We start from the raw sequence: 19,183 nt of genomic DNA, 5'->3' as shown, positions 1-19,183 counted from the left end.
GGGGACTCTTGGCCTCTGGGAGAACAGCGTGAGCAGTGTCACTGGGGACGTGTGCTGCCGTTCCTCCGCGTACCTCTCTGTGCCTGGCTAGGGAGAAAGGAGAAAGCTCGGCTTTGCTGTGTACGTAGGTTAGTTCATATGGGAGCGTTCAGAAATGCAAGCAATGGCAACAGCTGTGCTTTCGAAAGCTGTCTGGTACCCTACCCGAAAGGATTAGAAGACTGGAATATTTGCTTAATTGCCTGCCCTTGCCTCTTCAGATCAGATGGGAGGTTTTCAGTGTTGCCTGTTCTGGTTGGTGCCACAGCTAACCACTGTCAGACGTAATGCTAACGAAGAGAGGGAGCGACCTGCTACAGCCTCCTCTGTGTTTGTTCATGTGATGATGTTTTAATCTTACAACTAATGCCATGTTAAATTGTGAATTAGAATATGGAATAGCTTTCTCTAACATGCAAAGCTTGTCCTGTGCCTCAGCCAACAGAAGTTTCCCAGCCATTTTGACTTTGATTCTTCGGTATTAGCATAATGTTGCCACATCTTGGTTTGTACATACTTAAGGGAGGAAATAGCTTCAATTGAAGCTAACTAGTAAAACTTCTTGATGACTGTAGCTTTGAAGATGTAAATCTTGGGTGCTGGCTGCCTGACAGCAAATGTCCAGGTGGAAAGGCAGTCTTGACTAAGGGTTAGATTTTTTCCTAGGCTGGGCAAGCGCAGGGAGGTGGATGTTCAGCCCGACGCCTCCCCCATCTCCCTTGCGCGGAGGCTGCGGTGCATTGTTGTCTGTCTGCTGACACATGTGCTTTCTCTGGCCCTGTGGGTACAGGGTGGGGTTTGTTTGTAGCTTACAAAGAATTTCTAGTCATCTGGGTGTGGGGAGGGTTTTTCATAATGTTCTGGCAAAACCACCTCTGCTGCTCCTGGTGGTGTTGCTGAATGCTTGCCCTTGCCTAAAACGGCTGGAATCTCGTCCTGTGAGCGAGCGAGAATAGCAGATGCCAGCGATTCCCTGTCTGGATCAGGTAAAATTTGGGATACAGTAACTGAAAACCGTGATGAAAATCTTGATGCTGAATAAAGCGATGGAGAAATCAGTTATTCTCTTGCCTTGAGGTTTTTCGGCAGCAGTGGTGGCAATTTCTAGACCTTCTAGGTAGGCTAGAGAATTGCTGGCTGCTTCTGCTCTTGGGGGTGAGGCAATCCCTGGGAGCCCCGTTTATACGAGGGGGAACTCGGCTGTTGCTGACACCAGTGCAGCCCTGTTCCTGTTATCGCAGTCTGCGCTGACAGTTGCTGGCTGCCATCAGCGTTTTCAGCACCCTCTTGGCCAGCTCTTCTGTGAACAGTGTTTAAATGGTACACTTAAAATGATGGTAACCCATCCGCACTGCTTCCCCGGCTGTGTTGGTGGGACCACGCCAGTATTGCCTCAGCACCCGTGCTGTTTTTGCAAACCCTTCCCGCTGTTCCCCGAGCACCATGGACCAAACTATTGTCAGCGGGCTTGGCTGCCCAAAAGCTTTAGGTGTGATTCTGCTGTACTGGATCTCTTCGTTCCTGCAACTGTAGAAAGGTCTGGGACAAAGAGTGAGATGGGCTACCGGTGGGCTTAGGGAATGGTCCCTGAGCGAGCGGGAGGTGCGTGGGGAGGTACGGCAGGGTAACTGTGCTGTTTGTACCATGCTGGATGGACAGACTCCCCTTTCCGAGAGGGCAAGCAGTGGGTTGTCGCACTTACTTTGTGCTCAAGATGCAGCTTATTGCCTGTACATTGAGAGCTGCGATGTGTGTCCTTTGACACGTGAGCACGTGCCTGGGAATGACTTGATTTTGTGCTTTAGCGGTCAGCATATCCTAAAATACTAAGTTTGAGTTGTTGAGCTTTGACGTAGACAAGAACAGGCTCGGTTTACCAGGCGGTGCTGCATGGTTTCTAGCCATATGTTTTTGACTGGGTGCGACTTTGAGGAGGTGTGTTAAGATTCCCTGGACTTCTGCAGTGGCAGAGAAGCGAGTTAAAAGCACCTACATATGCCATCCTGCGAGTGACGTGGCGTTGCGTAAAGTGAAGTGATGGCAAATGGAAAGGATTTTTTTTATGCAGTGCATAATTAGCTGGTGGAACTCACTTCTGCAGGATATTCTAGAAACTGCTAGCTTGGAGAAAAACTAATAAGACCTGCCTAATTAAACTAGCTTTCCTAAACACTTTGAAGATGAACACTAATACTCTCGGTGCACTTAGAAGTGGCTATAGTAGTGGATAAATGGCGGATTCTCAGTGATTCCCTGTGTTAGCATCTCCTCTAAAGGCCCAACCCTGGCCCGTGCGGTTTGCCACTTTGCAGAGCGGCAGCAGGGCAGCAGCCCCTGGCGGGGAGCGGAGAGGGGAAGCAGCCTGCGACCTACTGGCGCTGCCTGATTCATGTCTGCTTCGTGCTTGTGCCCTGAATTCATGTGTGTGCTGCCATAATCCTAAGCCAAACTGGCAGAAAGTGGTGTCAAACAGGGAGAGGGGTACAGAGACTGGTCACTGTTGTGTGACAGTAATACTGTAATACCAGTGTTCCCTTCGGTGCCTCTCCGCACGTTATCCGTGGTCTTGGATGTCCTGCACAATTCTTGCTCTTCACAAGGCCTTTCTAATACAGACACCCGGGGCTGCAGAGCCAAACTGGCCTGGACAAAAAGCTTTAGCGGGCAGGTGGCAGTAACAGGCTCCCCAGCCCCGTAGTGAAGGAATCGCGATTTCGAGACCACCACAGTATGTATGCAAAAGCAAGAAGGAATGGGGCCTGCAATAAGTGCTATACCTGAAAAATACTCTGGAATGCAGATCTCTAAATGTCTTTGGTTACTTCTTCTCTCTCCTGTTCTGCTAGCAGATCAGTCTTGTCTCTCTGATCTCCTGGCTGATGGTGTTAGAGCTACCCTGAGCGCTGCGTGTTTGTGCCGCTGCACTGACAACCACTGCGTGGTCCAAGTCCAGGGGACAATCCCTTGTGCTGGGGCTGCCGCTGCTGCCAGGTGAGCTTTATTTGCCCCACCTGGCTGAGACTGCTGCAGGCACAGTGCTGGCTCGCGAGGATGAAGTGGATGATGCTTTGGTGCATCAGCAGTGGTAGAAGGGGTTGTTGCTCTCCTGTTGTGGCAGCATCTTTCAGTGCAGCTTACCTCGCTGTCTGAGGAGCTTTTGGCTGATATGTGGTCACTGAGCTGTGGTCCAGATACTACCAGAGCGGTCCTCGTATCTCCTGCAGACCAGCTCTGCTGCCCAGGCCGTGCTGGCGGGAGAGGCCGTGCCCTGGTGGGCTCTGCGAGGTGGCGTGTGCTCCCATCTGTCCGGTCCCACTTTCTCTTATCAGATGTGAGATCTGGCCCTGGCTGCAGGGAAGTCCCTGTGGCCTGTCCTGATGGCAGGGTCTGATGGAAATGTCTGCAGTCTAGAAATCCTCTGCCGCTGTGGCACGGATGGTTCGGAGCTCAGCCCCTTCCTGACGACCCCCTGGAGAGGACTAGCTGCTGTGTGGCCCAGATGTGTAGGCAGGGTATCGGTAGGGCTTCCCTGCCTTCTCCAGGGGCAGGAAAGGCAGCAGCGTAGGTTCCCCGTGATCATTGCTGTATGCTCAGAAAGGCTTCAGGCTCCTCCTGGGGATCCTCGCTCTGCCGCAGCCAGGGACTCGCTTCCCCCCGTGCCCACCACGACTGGTGCCTGGGTCAGCCAGCGGGGTGCTGTGTGAAGGAAGGGATCCCAAGGGAGGAGGGGGCTCGGGGGATCTGGCTGTGCAGCCATGTAGTAAGCAGGCTGCTGGGTGATACGACGAGTCCTGCCGGCTCTGCCATCAGCCTGCCACGGCGGCTCCTTGGCACCATTGATACCCCCACTTGTGTTTGCTCACCTGCTATTTCTGCATCCCCTGGACAAAGGCAAAAAGGAAGAAATGGCATATCTGAGTGTGGCTTTAAAGCCAAGCTGGACTCGGGTCCCTGAGAGCTCTCCACACTTGTAAAAACCTGCCATGGGGCTAGGACTATGCTGGCACTTCTCTGGTAGCCACCGCTGCCCGCTCTGCTCGCTGTTCTGTGGCGCAGGGGTGCTGTGTGGCCGGGGGTTTGGCTGGGCCATGGCTGCTCATGGCCATGGGGAGGAGGCAGCTCTGGCTTCAAGTCCGCCTGTGTAGGCTCGTGGAAGCAGACTTGGCTGGTTTGGCAGCTCTGCGGCCCTGGTTGTGCTGGTGTAGCCGTGTCAACAGGGTCTGCTGGGGCCAAGGCGAGCTCCAGCGGCAGAAGGAATCTGTTGGTGTCTCAGTCGCTGCCCAACCTGGGTAAGACAGGCTGGCAGGACAAGTGCTGGTAGCCCATGTGCTGCGGCACGCCGGGGACCCTGCTGCCACGGTTGAATTCCTGGAGCAGGGTCCTGGTCTCAGAGCCTGGTCTTGGTGGAGACTGCAGCAGTGTGGATGATGAGCAGAGATCCCAGGGCTCTGGGCTTGGGTTCCCTTTCACTGTGCTGCTTCACATCTCTTGATGTATTAAGCTCATTAAGCATTAGCCGTCATTAGTGAGGGTGTTGAGGGGGGATAAGCACAACCTGAGTCCCTGACACTGAACTGATGGATCAGTCCCTTCACTTCATCCCCTTTGTGGAAAAACATGTGTGCCACCACTAAATGGGCAGGGAGCTGGCGGGTGAGAGGCAAGGGGCCCTGTCGCTGGGGACCAGGCACCCCACCAGTCACAGCGGTAGTTCTGCTGCTCCTGGGACATGGTCCTGGCTTTTCTCTTCTGCCTTTCTTGAGGCAGGACGGTTGGTTTTGGGGATCTTGGTTCTTGTTAGTGAATTAACATCTTGGGCGGGGAGAGGAGGGGAATGCTCCCTTACGCTACTGCCGTGTGCTGGCTGGGTTGGAGACCTGCCCCAATTCCACAGGACAGATGGACAGCTTGCTGGATGTGCGTCCGTGGAGCAGGGTGGAGTTGCCTATCACTGCTCCAACTTGCTTTAAAACCTGTGCTGAAAACAGCTTTGGGGAGGGTAGGGAGAAATTGCAATGTCTCTTCTAATAGAAATAGAAGCCCAGTAATAGCTGCTGCAGATGGGTTTGGGAGTGGCTGTGGCCGGCGTTCCCGGAGCATCTGTTGTGTCCTTACTGTAGGGCGAACTCCGCTGTGGCAGCCCGTGCTGGAAGGGGGAGATGATCAAATCGCGTGGAAGGCCAGCAGTGCAAGACACCGTATTTTTAAACCCCAGCATTCTTGGGTGGTGTCATCTGATGCTTCGTGCCTCTTTTAAATTTGTGACCTTCTACAAGTGGCTTTTAAAAAAAAAAAAAAGGCAAGCAGCCAGCCTTTGCCTTCCCACTGTAATAGCTTTCAGTGTATAAGTGCTTATCATAATTTTTCTGCTCAAACATTGCTATGAATTCCAAATCAGAGCATCTCCAAGAAGCTCGAACTTCTGGTACACTGAAAAAACCAAAGTCCCTCACGTAAAGAGATCACAACCCTCTTAGCCCTTCCCTCACTGGTTAAATGTTTCTGTTGCCCCCCAAAGCAGAGGGACTGGGTCTCTAATCAGAAGTGGCCGCTAAATCTTGCGCGGCCCGGAGCGGCGGGGTACTGCCACCCTTGTGCTCTTAACCAGTGCCGCAGTTCGCCCTAAAGGCATCTCGGCCACGGGTGACCAGAGAACACAAATGGGCGTACAGAGCGTTTTGTGGCGTATTTCCTGATGAAAGCGGTACTGTTGGTCTAAAAACACACAGCTGATACCCAAGGAGAGCCCCTTGCTTCTGTGCTTGCATTGAGGGGTGCTCTTTGATGGTAACATTTGAGAGATGCTCCCTTGAATTTGCGGTCCTTTTCCTGCAGATATGTCCAGTTCTCGTGTTTCAATAATACGCAGGAACTTGCTGTACTTGGCAGTGGTCAAGCAAGTGCAGGGCAGTCCCTTGTTTCTTAATAACAGGTAGCAGATGAGTACACAGGTGTTTCTCTTAAAGCCAAGAAGTTCTTTCTTTCCTTCTTTCTGCAACGAAATGCCAGATAGCTGAAATGTAGTCTACAAACCTGGTACAGGCTTTACCAACAGGGAGCTGGAGTATGGGTCACGCCTATGTGTGGGCTGGATGGTGGGTGCTCCCAGAGGAAGCCAGTGTGCCTGTCTGGGAAGAACGGTACTCGTTAGTAAGGGCATCTCCCCTCTATGTGCTTATCTCACAGGTGAGTTGATGCTGTTCAAGTGGAAATAGCCCCTTCCCATAGCTGTTTGGGTCTGGAAAAGTGACTTGGGTACAACTCCAGGTGAGGTCTGGTCATCTTCCATAGCTGCTGGTAGGAACAGCCGCAGCTTGCTGGGGTTTTGGGGTGTGACCCCAAGCTGCTTCAGTGGGAGAGACGAGCCTGCTGCCCCTCATCTCGCCTTGCTCTCTGCTGCAGACCCACCTTCCCGCGTGGGCCTCTCTGGTGTGCTCCCTGCCCTTGCTGTCGTGCTCTTGCTTCTGGCCGGGAGTCCAGGGGTCTGGTGCGAGGGGTGCCCCATTGCCTGTGGAGAGGGATGGGGGCAGAGAGCCCAAGGCCTTGGGGTCCATCCTGGAAACAAGGGTCTGTCTGCAGCTGGTTGTATGGTGGGAGAAGTGACAGCGCGCAGGCAGCGGTGTGGCAGTGCTCCCCCTGTCCCAGCTGTCATCCAGCCACGCCCGAGCAGGCTGCAGGGCTTGCTGCTCTACCTACTGAGCTGTGCCGGGGCCAAAAGCTGAGGAGGAGTAGGGCAATAACAAGGGGAATGTCAGCCTGAATTTCTCCACCGACCTCCTTCAGAAATACGGGAGGTGATCTGGATGTCCGGGGCAGGAGCCGGGCTGTTGTGTGGCTGGGTTAAGCAGGGCTGTAACGCAGAGGTGGCCGTGCTTTTCCCCTGCTGCTGCTGCTTGGGAGGAGCACCTACAGCATCTTCTGTCGTTTGATACCTGATACACAGCCTGGCCTGTGTGTCGGCTCTGTGATTAGAAGGAAACAGCAGGTACAGCAAGCAAAGCTGAGGTCTGTGGGGAGCTGCTGCGGTGCTAACAGTGCTCCTCTTGGTTGTCTGAGCGCCTCAGAAGGGCTTTGCTGGGCCGGTCGCTCTGTGGGTCTCTGGGCACGTTCAGCTGCCCCGGAGGTGGCGCACAGCTCGGACCGTAAGGTGGGCGAGCTGCTCGCTCCGGGCTGCCGCTGCTCTCGGGGTTTAGGGTGGAGCGAGGGCTGTGGCAGGAGCGTCCGCAGCCCGTCCCTGCCTCCCCAGCTCAGGCAGGTCAGCAATGTATTTCCCTGTCAGGTGCCTGTTTTCCTCTATGTAGTATTGCGGTGAGATTTTTCCTTTTTTCAAAGATCAGTACTACAAAGATTTACGAAGGGAAAACACTGAGGGAGTAGGTATTTATAGCATTTCCATAAACAGTCTCTTTAAATGAATGCAGTTACTTAGCTTTGCTTTCCAGGAGTGTGGTTTTGCTTAACCAGTGTAAGAATTCTTTTAAAATTTCTGCAGCACTCTACAGACAGTTGTTTGTTCAGAGCGAGAGGTGGCATCTTCACATGGATTCCCCATCTTGTCTAGATGGAAATATTTTCTGTTGACTAATAAAATTTGGGTCGGTTTCTCATCTGTGCCACTAACTGATGGGGGTGTCCTGACCTTCAATGGGCAGAATACTCAGCTTTTTACAGGCCAAATACAGATTTGAGGAGGCGTGCGTGCCGTGGCCATGGCCGTAAAGGCTAGGAACATTTTGTTTTAGCAGAAAAATAAGGTCTGAAGTGATTGCTGTGAACCATAAAATCAATAAAGATCTGCTTTTTGCTATTGTCTTCAGTAGCAATTGTAACTGGGGATCGTTTTTACTTGGACTCTCTACAAATAAAACATCCTGCAGTTCATTATAGTTTCAACCTTGAAGTGTTCTGCGAGCTGATGAAAATCAGAGGTCAGGCTGCTTGGAATGTGGCCGTTCCAGTTCCCTTTGCTGTTGAAAACTGCCTCTAAATGCAGCCCTTTCCATCTGTGAGACCCTGTGGCAAACACAAGCCCAAAGACATGTGGCCAGAATCTCCGAGGGGATAATGAACTGATGGTGGTTCTCATTTGCTGCAAGATTACTGGGTTGCTTCATTTAAAAGACAAATGAGCTTGTCTTGTAGTAGGAGAGATTATTTCAGAGCATGTTGCTTTGTGCACAAGGAAATGAGGTCGTTTCTTCAGATCTTCCCGTGGAGAAGGGGGAGATGCGTGGAGCAGGAAAGCGATAGCAGTCTGAGCCCTGCGAACGTGTTCGAGGGCAGTCGGACTTGCCTTCACAACCGACTGTGGCTTGGAGCCTTTGAGATAATAATCAAACCTGAGGATGGCTTGAATAGGTCCTTGAAGTCATTGGAATGATTAGAAATATCACCAGGCTGTATTGAATGGGCAATAGCAGCAGAATTACTGGGCATTTCATGCTAGACGCACACTTGAGGGCAATTATGGTATTTCAATCTAAACCCAAATACCTTGGCTCTGGTCTTGGTGGTGCTGCCAGGTACTGAGCAGGTAAGTACAGCCTGGTGGTGTTTGAACAGGGACCTCTTAACGCAGCGCTGGATTTAATAGTCTTTTATGACTCTTATGTTTAGTCTTTCAAGAAGCAAATGCCTGGTTCTCTGGAAGGAGCGGGTGACAGCATGCCCAGCTGGTCTGGGGGTCAGGAGGGCTCTCCAGGCTACGGCTCTGAAAACACAGCTCTCCTGCCCGGAGCTGCATCAGCAGGTATTGCCCAAGCCCTGAGAGCAGCAGGTAATGTCATGGGGAAGATGCGAATTTGGAAACACGCTGCTTTCTAAAAATAATTGCGCAAGGAAGACTATAAACAGACAGCCCTCCCCCCAAAAATCAATCATCTGCAGCACAGTTGTGAATTCTAACAGCTTGCTTAAATAAGCCTGAGAAGATCCTATGAGCAGGGAGAGTCTGCTGCTGCGAAGCTGGACGCTTAAGCAAACCTTCCACGTGTTCTTCTTCCTCCGCACCTTTTGGAGCGTGGCTGATGCTTGCGAGCGAACTCTAGTTGGTGGTGCTGCAGATGATGTGTACCTGCTCCGGTGCCCGTGTGGATTGTAGTTCCACGTTAGAGCACAAGCTGATTTTAAAATATAATAGGCTATGACTGCAGCAACTCAAGAGCAGATTCATACCCTGTTGAGCTGTAGCCCTTTGGAGGGGGTAAGGCAGCAACTGGAACGCTCCCAACTGGTGGGACTGGCCTCTGGGCCACGAGGGTATGCTGCCTGCTCGTTTGGCCCAGTAACATCTCTCCTACAGAAATACCGGGATGCGTTTGGCTTCCTCAGTACCTTGTCTCTTCCCACAGATGCAAGAAACGCTCTAGCTTAGTTCAGAGTTGTCTTGAGGGAGAAGGGCAGGCTGTTCGAGATGGGCTTACTCCAACTTTTGCTTTCGAAACCCGTTTTAGGTAAGGTGTGGTTTCTGGGTTTGCTGCACAGTCAGAAGTCCCTGTTTTATGGTGGCAGAGGGCTTCAGTGGGGTTAATTTGCGATTGCACCAATCAAAGCATCCCCAGTTCTTCAAGGCTTCTGATCTTTGTGTTTTTCATTTGCAGTGTTTCTTAGAGCCATAAATTTGTTTTTATAGCTCATGTAGCCAACCCTTTGACCACGTGTACATTAACAGGGGCATTTTTTTTGTTGGTACTGTGTGATTCCCTTCTAGCAAAATCTGTGACGCTCTTCAGCTGAGCTGGATGGCATGAAGGGATCCCCAGGAACAAGACAAGGGGATGCTGCAGTTTCCCCCTGTCTGTAGAGCAGCACAAACAGTATTTGTGCTGGCTGTAGGTAGGTGGAAGGATGAATGTGGATCTAGCTTATTGACCCTCAACACCACTGATCTTCCCCAGGAAACTACTGCCTTTCTCTGCTGGTGTGCCACCCTCCCCTTGTTTTGCCTGGCTTCAGTGTTCAATATCAGATAGCAATTGATTTACTTTCCCTAATTAGATTACAGCCCTGTGGGTGTAAACAGCAGCTGGGAAACTTGAGCTGTGCTCCTGGTAAACACGCCAGCAAAACCACCGCACCCCTCCCAGCGGGACGGTGTCACGGGGCTCAGTGGGAGGCGGCGGGGGACCCCGGGCAGCCGGTGCGCTGGGGCCGGGCCCTCTCCCCGTGAAGAACAGGCTGCGTGGAGTGGGGAGGCAGGTATTTAATTGGAGGGCCGCATGGACAGGCTGTCTCCACCGCCAGTTTGGGGGGCTGTTGCTTGTCCTAGGTAAGAGCTGCCATAGCCCCCCGGTACGGTAACGCAGGGCAGCACGAGTGTCCTGTGTCTCGGTGGTGTAGGCACAGCTTATCGAGGGGTCCTTCTGCGATTGCTCTGTTCAGGCTGCTCCTATGCTGCTCTGTTGGGATGAGCTGTACAAGGCTGGGCCTAAGACTTGGCCTAGAAATTGCTGTAGGTTTTTAAGACGGTGCTCTCTGGTCAGACAGCCCTGGCAGAGTGACCGTGGGGGCACTCCTCGCCCGTGGGCTGCTCAGAGCCTTCCTCCTCTGCGCCTCCGGCAGCGTGTGCCTGTGCAGCTTCGCAGTGCCGAGTGCCCGAGCAGCCAAAGCCGTGGGCTGCTCTCGCGCTCTCCAGTGCGTGTCTAGGGTTGAACTCTTTTTCCTCCGTCCTCAGCGGTGGTGCCCTGCGCAAGCAGGCGTCGGCGGCAGATGAGCTATTTCGGCACGCACCCAAGAGGCCGTTGAGCTGCACAGCCAGGGGAGTATGCTGTGATGGGGCAGAGCTCTCGTAGCTCTGCTCCCGTGAGGAATGCTTTGCCTGTGCAGCAGGCTGTGCTCTGGGCCGGGTAGGTGTAGTCAAGGTTTCTGCTCTAAGGGCAGAGCAGGTAAACATCTGTAACGAGGCAAGTTTTAACTCGATCAGATCAGCAGTACACCTAAGGAGGCTTTTGGGGGTGTCCAGCAGAGAACATGGGGAAAGAGCTGGAGCGATGATGCAGTGAGTGCTGCTTTAGCACCTCCGTGCCTCCTGCTGTGCTGGCAGTTTGTACATTTGCACAATGATCCTGATCCTGCCAAGCAACACCCATGGGCAAAGGTCAGCTGCAGGGTGCAGTTCGGCCTGCGCGTGTCTGAGTGGTGCCATCTAATCTGGTACCCCTGAAAGAGGCATCCCAGTGGCGAGCTTGACTTGCTCAGAGATGCTGAACACTGAGCTGGTGCTGCTCGAGCATCTGCAGCGGGTCCTGCTGCGGTCCTGAGCGCAGGGGCTTCCACTCTGCGTGTGCCGGGCGATGAAGTGGGGCTGCCGGGTGGGAGGTGAGTGCCAGTGCCCTCCGAGTCCTGCATTAGTGACGAACTGGCAGTGCAGTTGCATGCTATTTACATGACCGAGTAAGTACTGGCTAAAGGATGTGTGTAGCTGTGGTTTGGCATGTAAATTTGACAAGTTGAAGCACTTGCACCTGATCTTTTAGGAAACTGTTGTAGGTGGTTTTTAAAGTGTGTAATAAGTTCCCGTCCTGGCTGGAGACAGGGCGGCTGGGGGCTCGGGCTGCCCTGGGTGGCTCACGGGGCACGTGCCAGCGCTGGGGACAATAACCCAGTCCCCAGGCACAGTAGCCTGTCCTGGTTGTTTTTCAGCTATGTGGTTCCCTACTGCAAGTCCCTCTTGCAGCCATGTGGGCCATGTGTCAGAAGGCGGTGTAAGGGCCGGGGTGAGCAGTCAGGATAGGTCCCACTCCTGCGGCATCAGGACACTGCTCAATTTGTGCTGGACTCGGTGTACTGGGATGCCAGGGGAACTGGTATGGGGTTTGTGCCTTCCTGAGCTCCTGTCTGGATTCGTGCTGAAAGGCAGCTTGGTTGGCAACCCCGCTGCGAGCTCCTTAGTTCTCCTGTGGCAGTAGCACCGTTACAGAGGTGCCGCTCAGCACCTCTGGGCACATGTGTGCTTTTGGAAACACAGATCTCCTCCTTCCCTTTTAGTTCCTTCTTTGACATGGAACTTTAGCTGTTAATATGGTAGATATTGGGATGTGTAAATACTGTCAAGAAGGCGCATGGTGTAGCTGTGTGATTTCCCCGCAGGGAATATGGCCGGGCTCCCAGGGATGCTCGGGACCGGCTCTGACCCCACTGGAGACTGAGGCAGCTGGGACCCCCCGGGCGCCCCGTGAGCGCGGTCAGCCTCCGCTGCAGGCAGAGGGACCTGTCTGGGGAGGAAAAGGAGCTCCCGGGAGGCTCGTGTCAGCTGGAACACCCCCGTCCCATACCCGTAATCAGTTCGGATCAGGTTGGCGGAAGGTAATGCTGGGAAGCAGCAGCTACCTCTGCCCTCGTGGTCCCCAAGCAGGCCAAGGATTCCTGACGGAGAGGACTGGTCTCTCATCTGGTGCTAAATTTGTTACTATGCTGGTGGCTACTTTGGGAATGGAAATGGTAAAGTTAACAGTCTGTGGTGTTTAATGAAAATGGTCTGTACCTGTATGTGCCTATATCTACCGCTGCGTCAGCAGGTTTTGGGGAGGTTACGTATGGGACTGGGCAGTGCAGTGGGAGGTAGGAGCTTGCAGTCTGAGGTGCAAAACTTTACTGAGATCAGGGAATATGGGTTGGAGCAGGGAATCCAAGGGAATGACAGCCCCTGCAGTCGTCAGAGCTGTGCTAGGAAAAGACTTAGAACCTGGGTTTGGGTTTGTACAGCCCGTCTGTATCGTTGGTTGGGTGACCTGGGAGGTGTATGGGCCTGTGCTGATGTCTGTCACCATCTGCGTGACAAGGGCTAGAGGAAGGGTGTGCTCTCCTGTGATCTGTGTGGCCAGCCTCGTGTACGTACACGCACGTGTAGTGGCTGTGTGTGTCCCGTGTGCCTGCTGGGAACACATCTTCACCTCGCTGCTGGTCGGATCCGGGGCCGTGGAGCGGCAGCAGCCTCGCCACTCTTAGGCTGTTGCATCCAGATGATGGATTTCCTCTAACGCATAGCAGCTAGGTTTTTAAGGTACTTCACAAACGTTTGTTCCTACCATTGGCATCTAACAAACTTTATGGCTTCTTTCCGTTTTTATAGGAAAAAACATCACCCTGGTCCAGACACTGAAACTTGTCAACCGATGGGACAAAGAGCTGAGACACTTGGCTGTACTAGGACATTAAAACATAGGGTTTAGCCACAGAAAATTTCCCCAGCGTGGAGGCTTACACCTGCCAAACCCTGTAGCATTCTTGGGAGGCTTTTCTATACCTCTTCTCCATTTCCAGCCTTTCACGCATCATGGTATTCCTTTTGACTTCTTTTGCAAGCTAGCTCTGGCTCTGCCTTCCGCTTCCCCTTATGCTTTGGTTTGGGTTACCCAGTGTGAGCTGCTGGCTGTAGGCTGTTCTGCGTTTCTGCCTCCAGCTTCTACTTGGAGGCTCCTCTTGGATGTTGTGACTGACCTGCTTTTTCTCTCTTTTACTGTATCTCTCTCTCCCCCCAATCTGTCTTTTGCATTCTCCATTCTTCCCACCTCCATTACTGCAGGTTCATCATGCCTAGTGGCATATAAAAAGACTCCACCTCCTGTCCCACCTCGGACCACATCAAAGCCGTTCATCTCTGTCACTGTGCAGAGCAGCACTGAATCGGCGCAGGACACCTACCTGGACAGCCAGGACCACAAGAGCGAGGTGACCAGCCAGTCGGGGCTCAGCAACTCCTCGGACAGCTTGGACAGCACCAGGACACCTAGTGTGACGAGGGGAAGCATTGTGACTCCAGCAAGAGAGACTCCGGAGTTACCCCAGAAAAATGCAACTTTGAAAAGTGACAAAGGGACTCTGACTAGCGAAGAGCCTAAAGTGGAGAACATCCCCAAAAGAAAGCTGTCGTCCATAGGAATACAAGTATGGAATAGTTTGTTCTCCTTTGTCCTAAGGAATGTCCTTAACCCATCCATTTAGCGTGTGCCTTTTGTCTGACCAGGTGTGCAGGTGAACTATTTATTCTAAATAGTTATTGCTGTTCTAGCAGGAGAAACCAACTGCCTTGTCAGATTAACCTCCTGTGTTCCCAGGGGTGAAATACAGCAGAAGCTTTCCATAACAGCCCAGAAAGGACTAAGTTCTTTTAGTACAAAATTAAAATGTTTCTTAAAGCAGTGGGACCATGTTAACTGGGTGATTCCCTCTGAAGAGGCCTCTTGCTGCTAGTATGCCTGTGCTCTGTACTATGTGTTATTAACATACATCTGCTCCTTGTCCACCACAGTTCTAGGGGCAACTTTCTTCTGAGAGGTGGGCCCTTCTACATGACATCCACGTAGTATGGGCTGCTGCAGTGTGAAACGGTCCCGGGGCTGTAGGCAGGAGGGAGCGATTCCTTGCTGTCCGCCGTTCCCAGCAGGCTGCTGCTTCTCTTGCTGGAAGCATTTAACTCTGTGGAAATCGATGGAAATGAGCTGTTGATTACGTAGTCAAATGAGAACCCATTGAGTAGTGTAAATCCATGCTTTGCTCAGCGAAATTTAATTCATCTGCAATTGCACGCTCCTCCTGTGGGCAGATTTCCCCGTTACAGGTGGCTGACGGCTGCGAGCGCTTGTGCTGTCCCGAAGCGCTGGTTCAGTGCTGCAGGCTGTTACCTGCAGATAGGAACTCCAGCACTTGGGCGAGTCCAAATGCAGGATCTGGGCTTTGAGCCACCACGTCTGTGCTGAATAAGTTCTCCGTTGTCTTTACAGTAAGGCCAGCTGGCCGGTTAGGTACCTGTGATAGCGAAGGCCTTTCTGCAGGGCTAGTGGGGCAAAGCACATGCTGACAGGGCAGCAAGGTGAGAGAACTCGCACTGGAGAGGCTGACTGCCTTCCTCTCCTCTTCCTTTTCTGAGCTGGTTCCCAAGCCACCTGCCCCGGGGCCTGGATTTCCTTCCTAAAGCCTCCTAACCCTCTTACCCAGAGCTATGGAGGGTGTCAGTCTCCGGGAGAGAGGAGGCTGGGTTTGCTGTCAGTCTTAATCAGATTGCTGCCCTCTCTTCAATCTCTTGGCCTTTGCCCGTGTTGGATGCCGCACAGGCAGCTGCCCCCTCGGGGGCTCACAGCCCTTCCCCAGCGTGCCACAGCCGCGCAAACAGCGGTGCATGGCAGGGCCGAGTGCTCTTGAGCAGAAACCTGGCGGCAGCCCGGCAGGACGCAGTCCTGATGCTCACGTGGCGGCAGAGCTGAGCGTAGCCTTGGGCCTCTCCGGGGACAGCCCTCCAGTTGGTGTGTGGCGTCGGCATGCTGTGTGTGTGTGCAGCGCTCCTGGTCTACTAATGTGAATTCCAGCAGCAAGTTCTTGTGTCTGTTTTTGTCTGTATTTTTTTCGTTTAATAAGGTTGACTGCCTTCAGCCAGTGGCAAAAGAGGAGCCTCCTCCGCCAGCCACCAAATTCCAGTCCATCGGGGTACAGGTAGAGGACGAGTGGCGGTAAGTGAAAGACGCAAGTTTTCGTAGTTTCCTTTCTTTTAAATTGCACTTCCCCCACTTTCGCTTAGACTTCTCCCCTTCTTTGTTCCAATATGAGTGGTGGTGAATGGGGGCCCACGGAGAGCTCTTCCTCCACAGCACACACCCGCTGCAAAAAGCACTTGTTCTGTAAACAGCCAAATCAATGAGAGTTTGAAATTAAAAAAAAAAAGTACAAGATGTAATTATAGATGTGCGTCAGTCCTCTCGTCTGAAAGGCCTATTGCAGTAAGCAGGCAACCTTATAATTTTGTCTGTCTGAATGTGTGGTGTGTGTTTGTGTGTGAGGAGGGGCAGGGCGAGGCTCGGCTGCAGGCATAATAAACAAATGCATTTCCCTGGCAGCGCGCGAGGCCGGCCAGGTTGAGTTCTACTACTGAACGTTTGCTTTTGATCTCTCTAGAAACAGCCACTCTCGCAGCATGTCCTCCAAACAGGACACAGACTCTGACACGCAGGAACTGAATAACTCTAGCTGTAAATCATCTGAGAGAAGCCTCGCTGAGTGCCCCCAACACAACAACTCCGTTGGTGTTGATGCCACTACCCGGCAACCAGCCAAGCCCTCGCAGATTAAGAGAAACCTCTCCTATGGAGAAAACAGTGACCCAGCCCTGGAGCCTTCCTCTCTCCCTCCTCCTGACCCCTGGCTTGAGACCTCCTCCACCTCGCCATCAGAACCCACGCAGCCAGGAGCCTGCCGGCGGGATGGGTACTGGTTTCTGAAGCTGCTGCAGGCAGAAACGGAGCGGTTAGAAGGCTGGTGCCGTCAGATGGACCAGGAGACCAAAGAGAACAATCTCTCTGAAGAAGGTAGGTGGTGTCAGCCTCTGGATTAGACTGGAGCAGCTCCTCACTCGACAGAGAGTTGTAACCGAGCATTGGATCAGTTTTCAGCAGTTAAATTGCCAAGAGCCCACAGAGTAAGGGTAGAACATGGAGATGAGTATGGGATGAGGAACATTTTTTCTTTGGAAAGGATCAGGTAACTTCCTCTAGCAGGTGGGGGAAGAAACAATACTGTGATGCAGCACAGAAGACTTCCAGGGGATGGTGCAGCTGCTGACCACTCGGAACTGCTAAAAGCTTAAATGGGTTGCTTTCAGGGAGGCTGTGGGATCTTTCTCCCTGCCGAACCCATTGTACTCGAGCGGGCAGGTGAAAGTTCAGTTGGTAGCAGGGCAGAACGAATGTGACTTCTGAGCTCGTTTGGTCTGCTGAATTGGTGGACTTGTCTCCACAGCAAAGAGGAGGCATCGTCATATGGGAAAGCTTCACTGAATTTGTACTAAATACACCAAAAGCAATGCACAGGGAACACAAGGCCACTTGATTTTATTGGGTTCAGTCCCTATCAGGCTTGTTTCATTATTTTCAAATGAGTTGGCAAAACCTGTGCTGCTTGCAGTGAAAATCATGCTAGGGTGCATACAGAGTGACAGAAGTGGGTGACTGGGCTGCAGAGGGCAGGATCTTTGTTTTGAGTCGGCTTGATTTTTATTTTTTCAATACCTGAGAAAGGTGAAATAATGGTGAGACTCGGTTATAGCTCGGTGTCGCTGCTAGGGCTTGGGGGAGCTGATCTCTAATCCTGTTGCACTAAGATGCTGCACTGGCCGCCAAGCTGGGCGGGCTGTGCCAGGGCTCTCCCAGCCTCAGGGGATGCCCTTCCTTTGCCTGGGGCAAGAAAAGACACCAAGAGCCGCGTGGCCTTGTATCTGTGACCTCGAAGAGCAATCTCCTAGTAGAGTCTGTAACCGAGAACTTGGTGGGTACAAGGGAGCCCAGCTCGCGCTTGTCCCACCAAGATCTGTAAATGCTCAGAACTGACCCCGTGGGTGCAGCAGCAGACCAGGGAGGACAGGGGGAACCAGTTCGTCCCTGGCCATGGTGCAGTTGCAGGCACTGTGGGTCTCTCAGCCCTGCCTTTGGAAGGGAGAAGCCCATGCGGTGTTTTTGGCATTAATGAGCAGAGGAATGTTGCCATACCCAGCAGCTTCTCGGAAAACCCACCAAGAGCAGCACAAAGTCCGGGTACTAAAAGCCCTAGCCTGCCAGTATTTCAGTCCCTTCTGGTAAGTGGAGGCTGGAGACAGTTCTGCCCCTCGCTGCCTTCACCTCTTGCATATGAGTGGAAAAGCAGGTTGTGATTGCAGGCAGGTGCCAGCAGATCTGCTCGCTGAGATCCTGCTGGTGGCTTGTCTGATGGGCTGAAGGCAGCTTAAGGCACTTTCTGCAAACTCTGATGTCACATTCTCAGCCCGGCCTGCTTTCGACCTGCTCTAAAGGAGCAATAACGGATGGCACAGACAGACGTAGATTATAGTTTCGATACATCTTTCCCTGAGAGCAATTATTTCCTTGGGGGTCTCTGAAACTCCTTTCCTAATGAATCAGGAGTGTTTCTTTGCTCCAGAAACACTTGAGTTCATTGCTGCATTTAACAGTCTGTTCACCTGAGGTCTTTTTCTCTCTCTCTCTCTCACAGTCTTAGGAAAAGTCCTGAGTGCAGTGGGCAGCGCACAGTTACTAATGTCACAGAAGTTCCAGCAATTCCACGGCCTCTGTGAACAAAACTTGGTGAGTCTGGATCTGTTTCTCCTGGGCTTTGGGAGCGGGATGTATCTGTTTCAACAGCACTACAGGAACATGATCAGGTATTAACAGGCTGCTGTTGCTGTAAAAGCCGAGCCAGTGCAGCTGTAGCCTGCAGCCTGACCGCCGTGCCACGGTGGATGAATGCCGATTTAAAACAGCGGCTAAGCAGTGGGAGGCTGATCGCCTCAGCCTCTCTTCTGAACGGGCAGTTCTCGGGCCGTGCTCCGCTCCGGGATGAGTGTTTGCAATTCCTTTTGGTGCTTACGTGAGCACAGGGGAATTTTCTTGAACTGCTGATCAGGGCATGCTGAACACGCAGAGTCTCTCTGTGGGTCTGAACTGTCAACCAGCCGTACTGCTGTGTGTCCTGGAAACTACCTCTTTCTTATTACTTCTAAAGGGCTTTTTGAGGTGAACCACCAAGGTTTTGCCAAACGGGGGAATGTTTGAAAAGTCTACTGTTCTTCTCCAAACATGCTTGCTTTGCATGTAGATTTATGTGGATGGTAAAACTGTCCCGACTGGATTGTCCCTCGCTGGTCGCAAAGCACTGTTTGACTCGGATCCCTTCAAATGTTATGCAAGGGTTTGCCCTTGCTGAGAGCCGAACAGGGCTCATGCGGGGTTGGGCAGCAATCTCTGGTTTTCCCCTCAAGCTTTATTGTGGCATGGATTTTGCAAACTTCCTCAGAGGTGAATTCCCCTTTACTTGCAAAAAAAACTTAGAGAAACTTGGGGAGGAGGAGGAGGGGGTGAAGTGCTGAGCATCTGCTTGCTGGTCTCCCGCTGATCACTAGCTGCCAGGCTTTCCTCAGCTTTGCGCCGAGGTCTCCCCTTGGTGCTTTGTGGTGAGCTGCTCGGATCTGATCCCCTCCTTTCCCGAGACCATCCAGGCCTATGATGGCAGCTCAGATATCTCAGAACTGGGAAAATTCTGTTCTTGGGAGAAACTTAAGCTATGTAAAATCTTTCAACCTCGCCTGAGAAACACTGATACTTTCAGATTGTTTTGTGGGGGGATGTAGATTTTGCTCGTGAAGGCTATATTGGCTTCTTTGGATTGC

General features: G+C 52.4%; 1 protein-coding gene across 8 annotated transcripts in view; it reads left to right on the top strand.

Moving 5' to 3' along the window:
- DLGAP4 (DLG associated protein 4) overlaps positions 1-19,183 on the top strand; it is a 157,773-nt gene that overhangs the window by 135,529 nt on the left and 3,061 nt on the right. For all 8 annotated transcript variants that reach the window (XM_087749536.1, XM_087749538.1, XM_087749537.1 and 5 more), the window contains 4 exons: positions 13,562-13,923; positions 15,391-15,482; positions 15,925-16,334; positions 18,010-18,101. In XM_087749536.1, the coding sequence (XP_087605662.1) occupies positions 13,562-13,923; positions 15,391-15,482; positions 15,925-16,334; positions 18,010-18,101 (956 nt within the window). The remainder of the gene's footprint in view (positions 1-13,561; positions 13,924-15,390; positions 15,483-15,924; positions 16,335-18,009; positions 18,102-19,183) is intronic.

This window comes from Nipponia nippon, unplaced genomic scaffold, assembly GCF_047370975.1.
Source record: "Nipponia nippon isolate SJK-2023a ecotype South Korea unplaced genomic scaffold, ASM4737097v1 scaffold_13, whole genome shotgun sequence".
In the NCBI taxonomy this organism is placed as follows: domain Eukaryota; kingdom Metazoa; phylum Chordata; class Aves; order Pelecaniformes; family Threskiornithidae; genus Nipponia; species Nipponia nippon.
The sequence above is the reverse complement of the archived record's forward strand: the minus strand, read 5'-3'. Positions and strand labels throughout refer to the sequence as shown.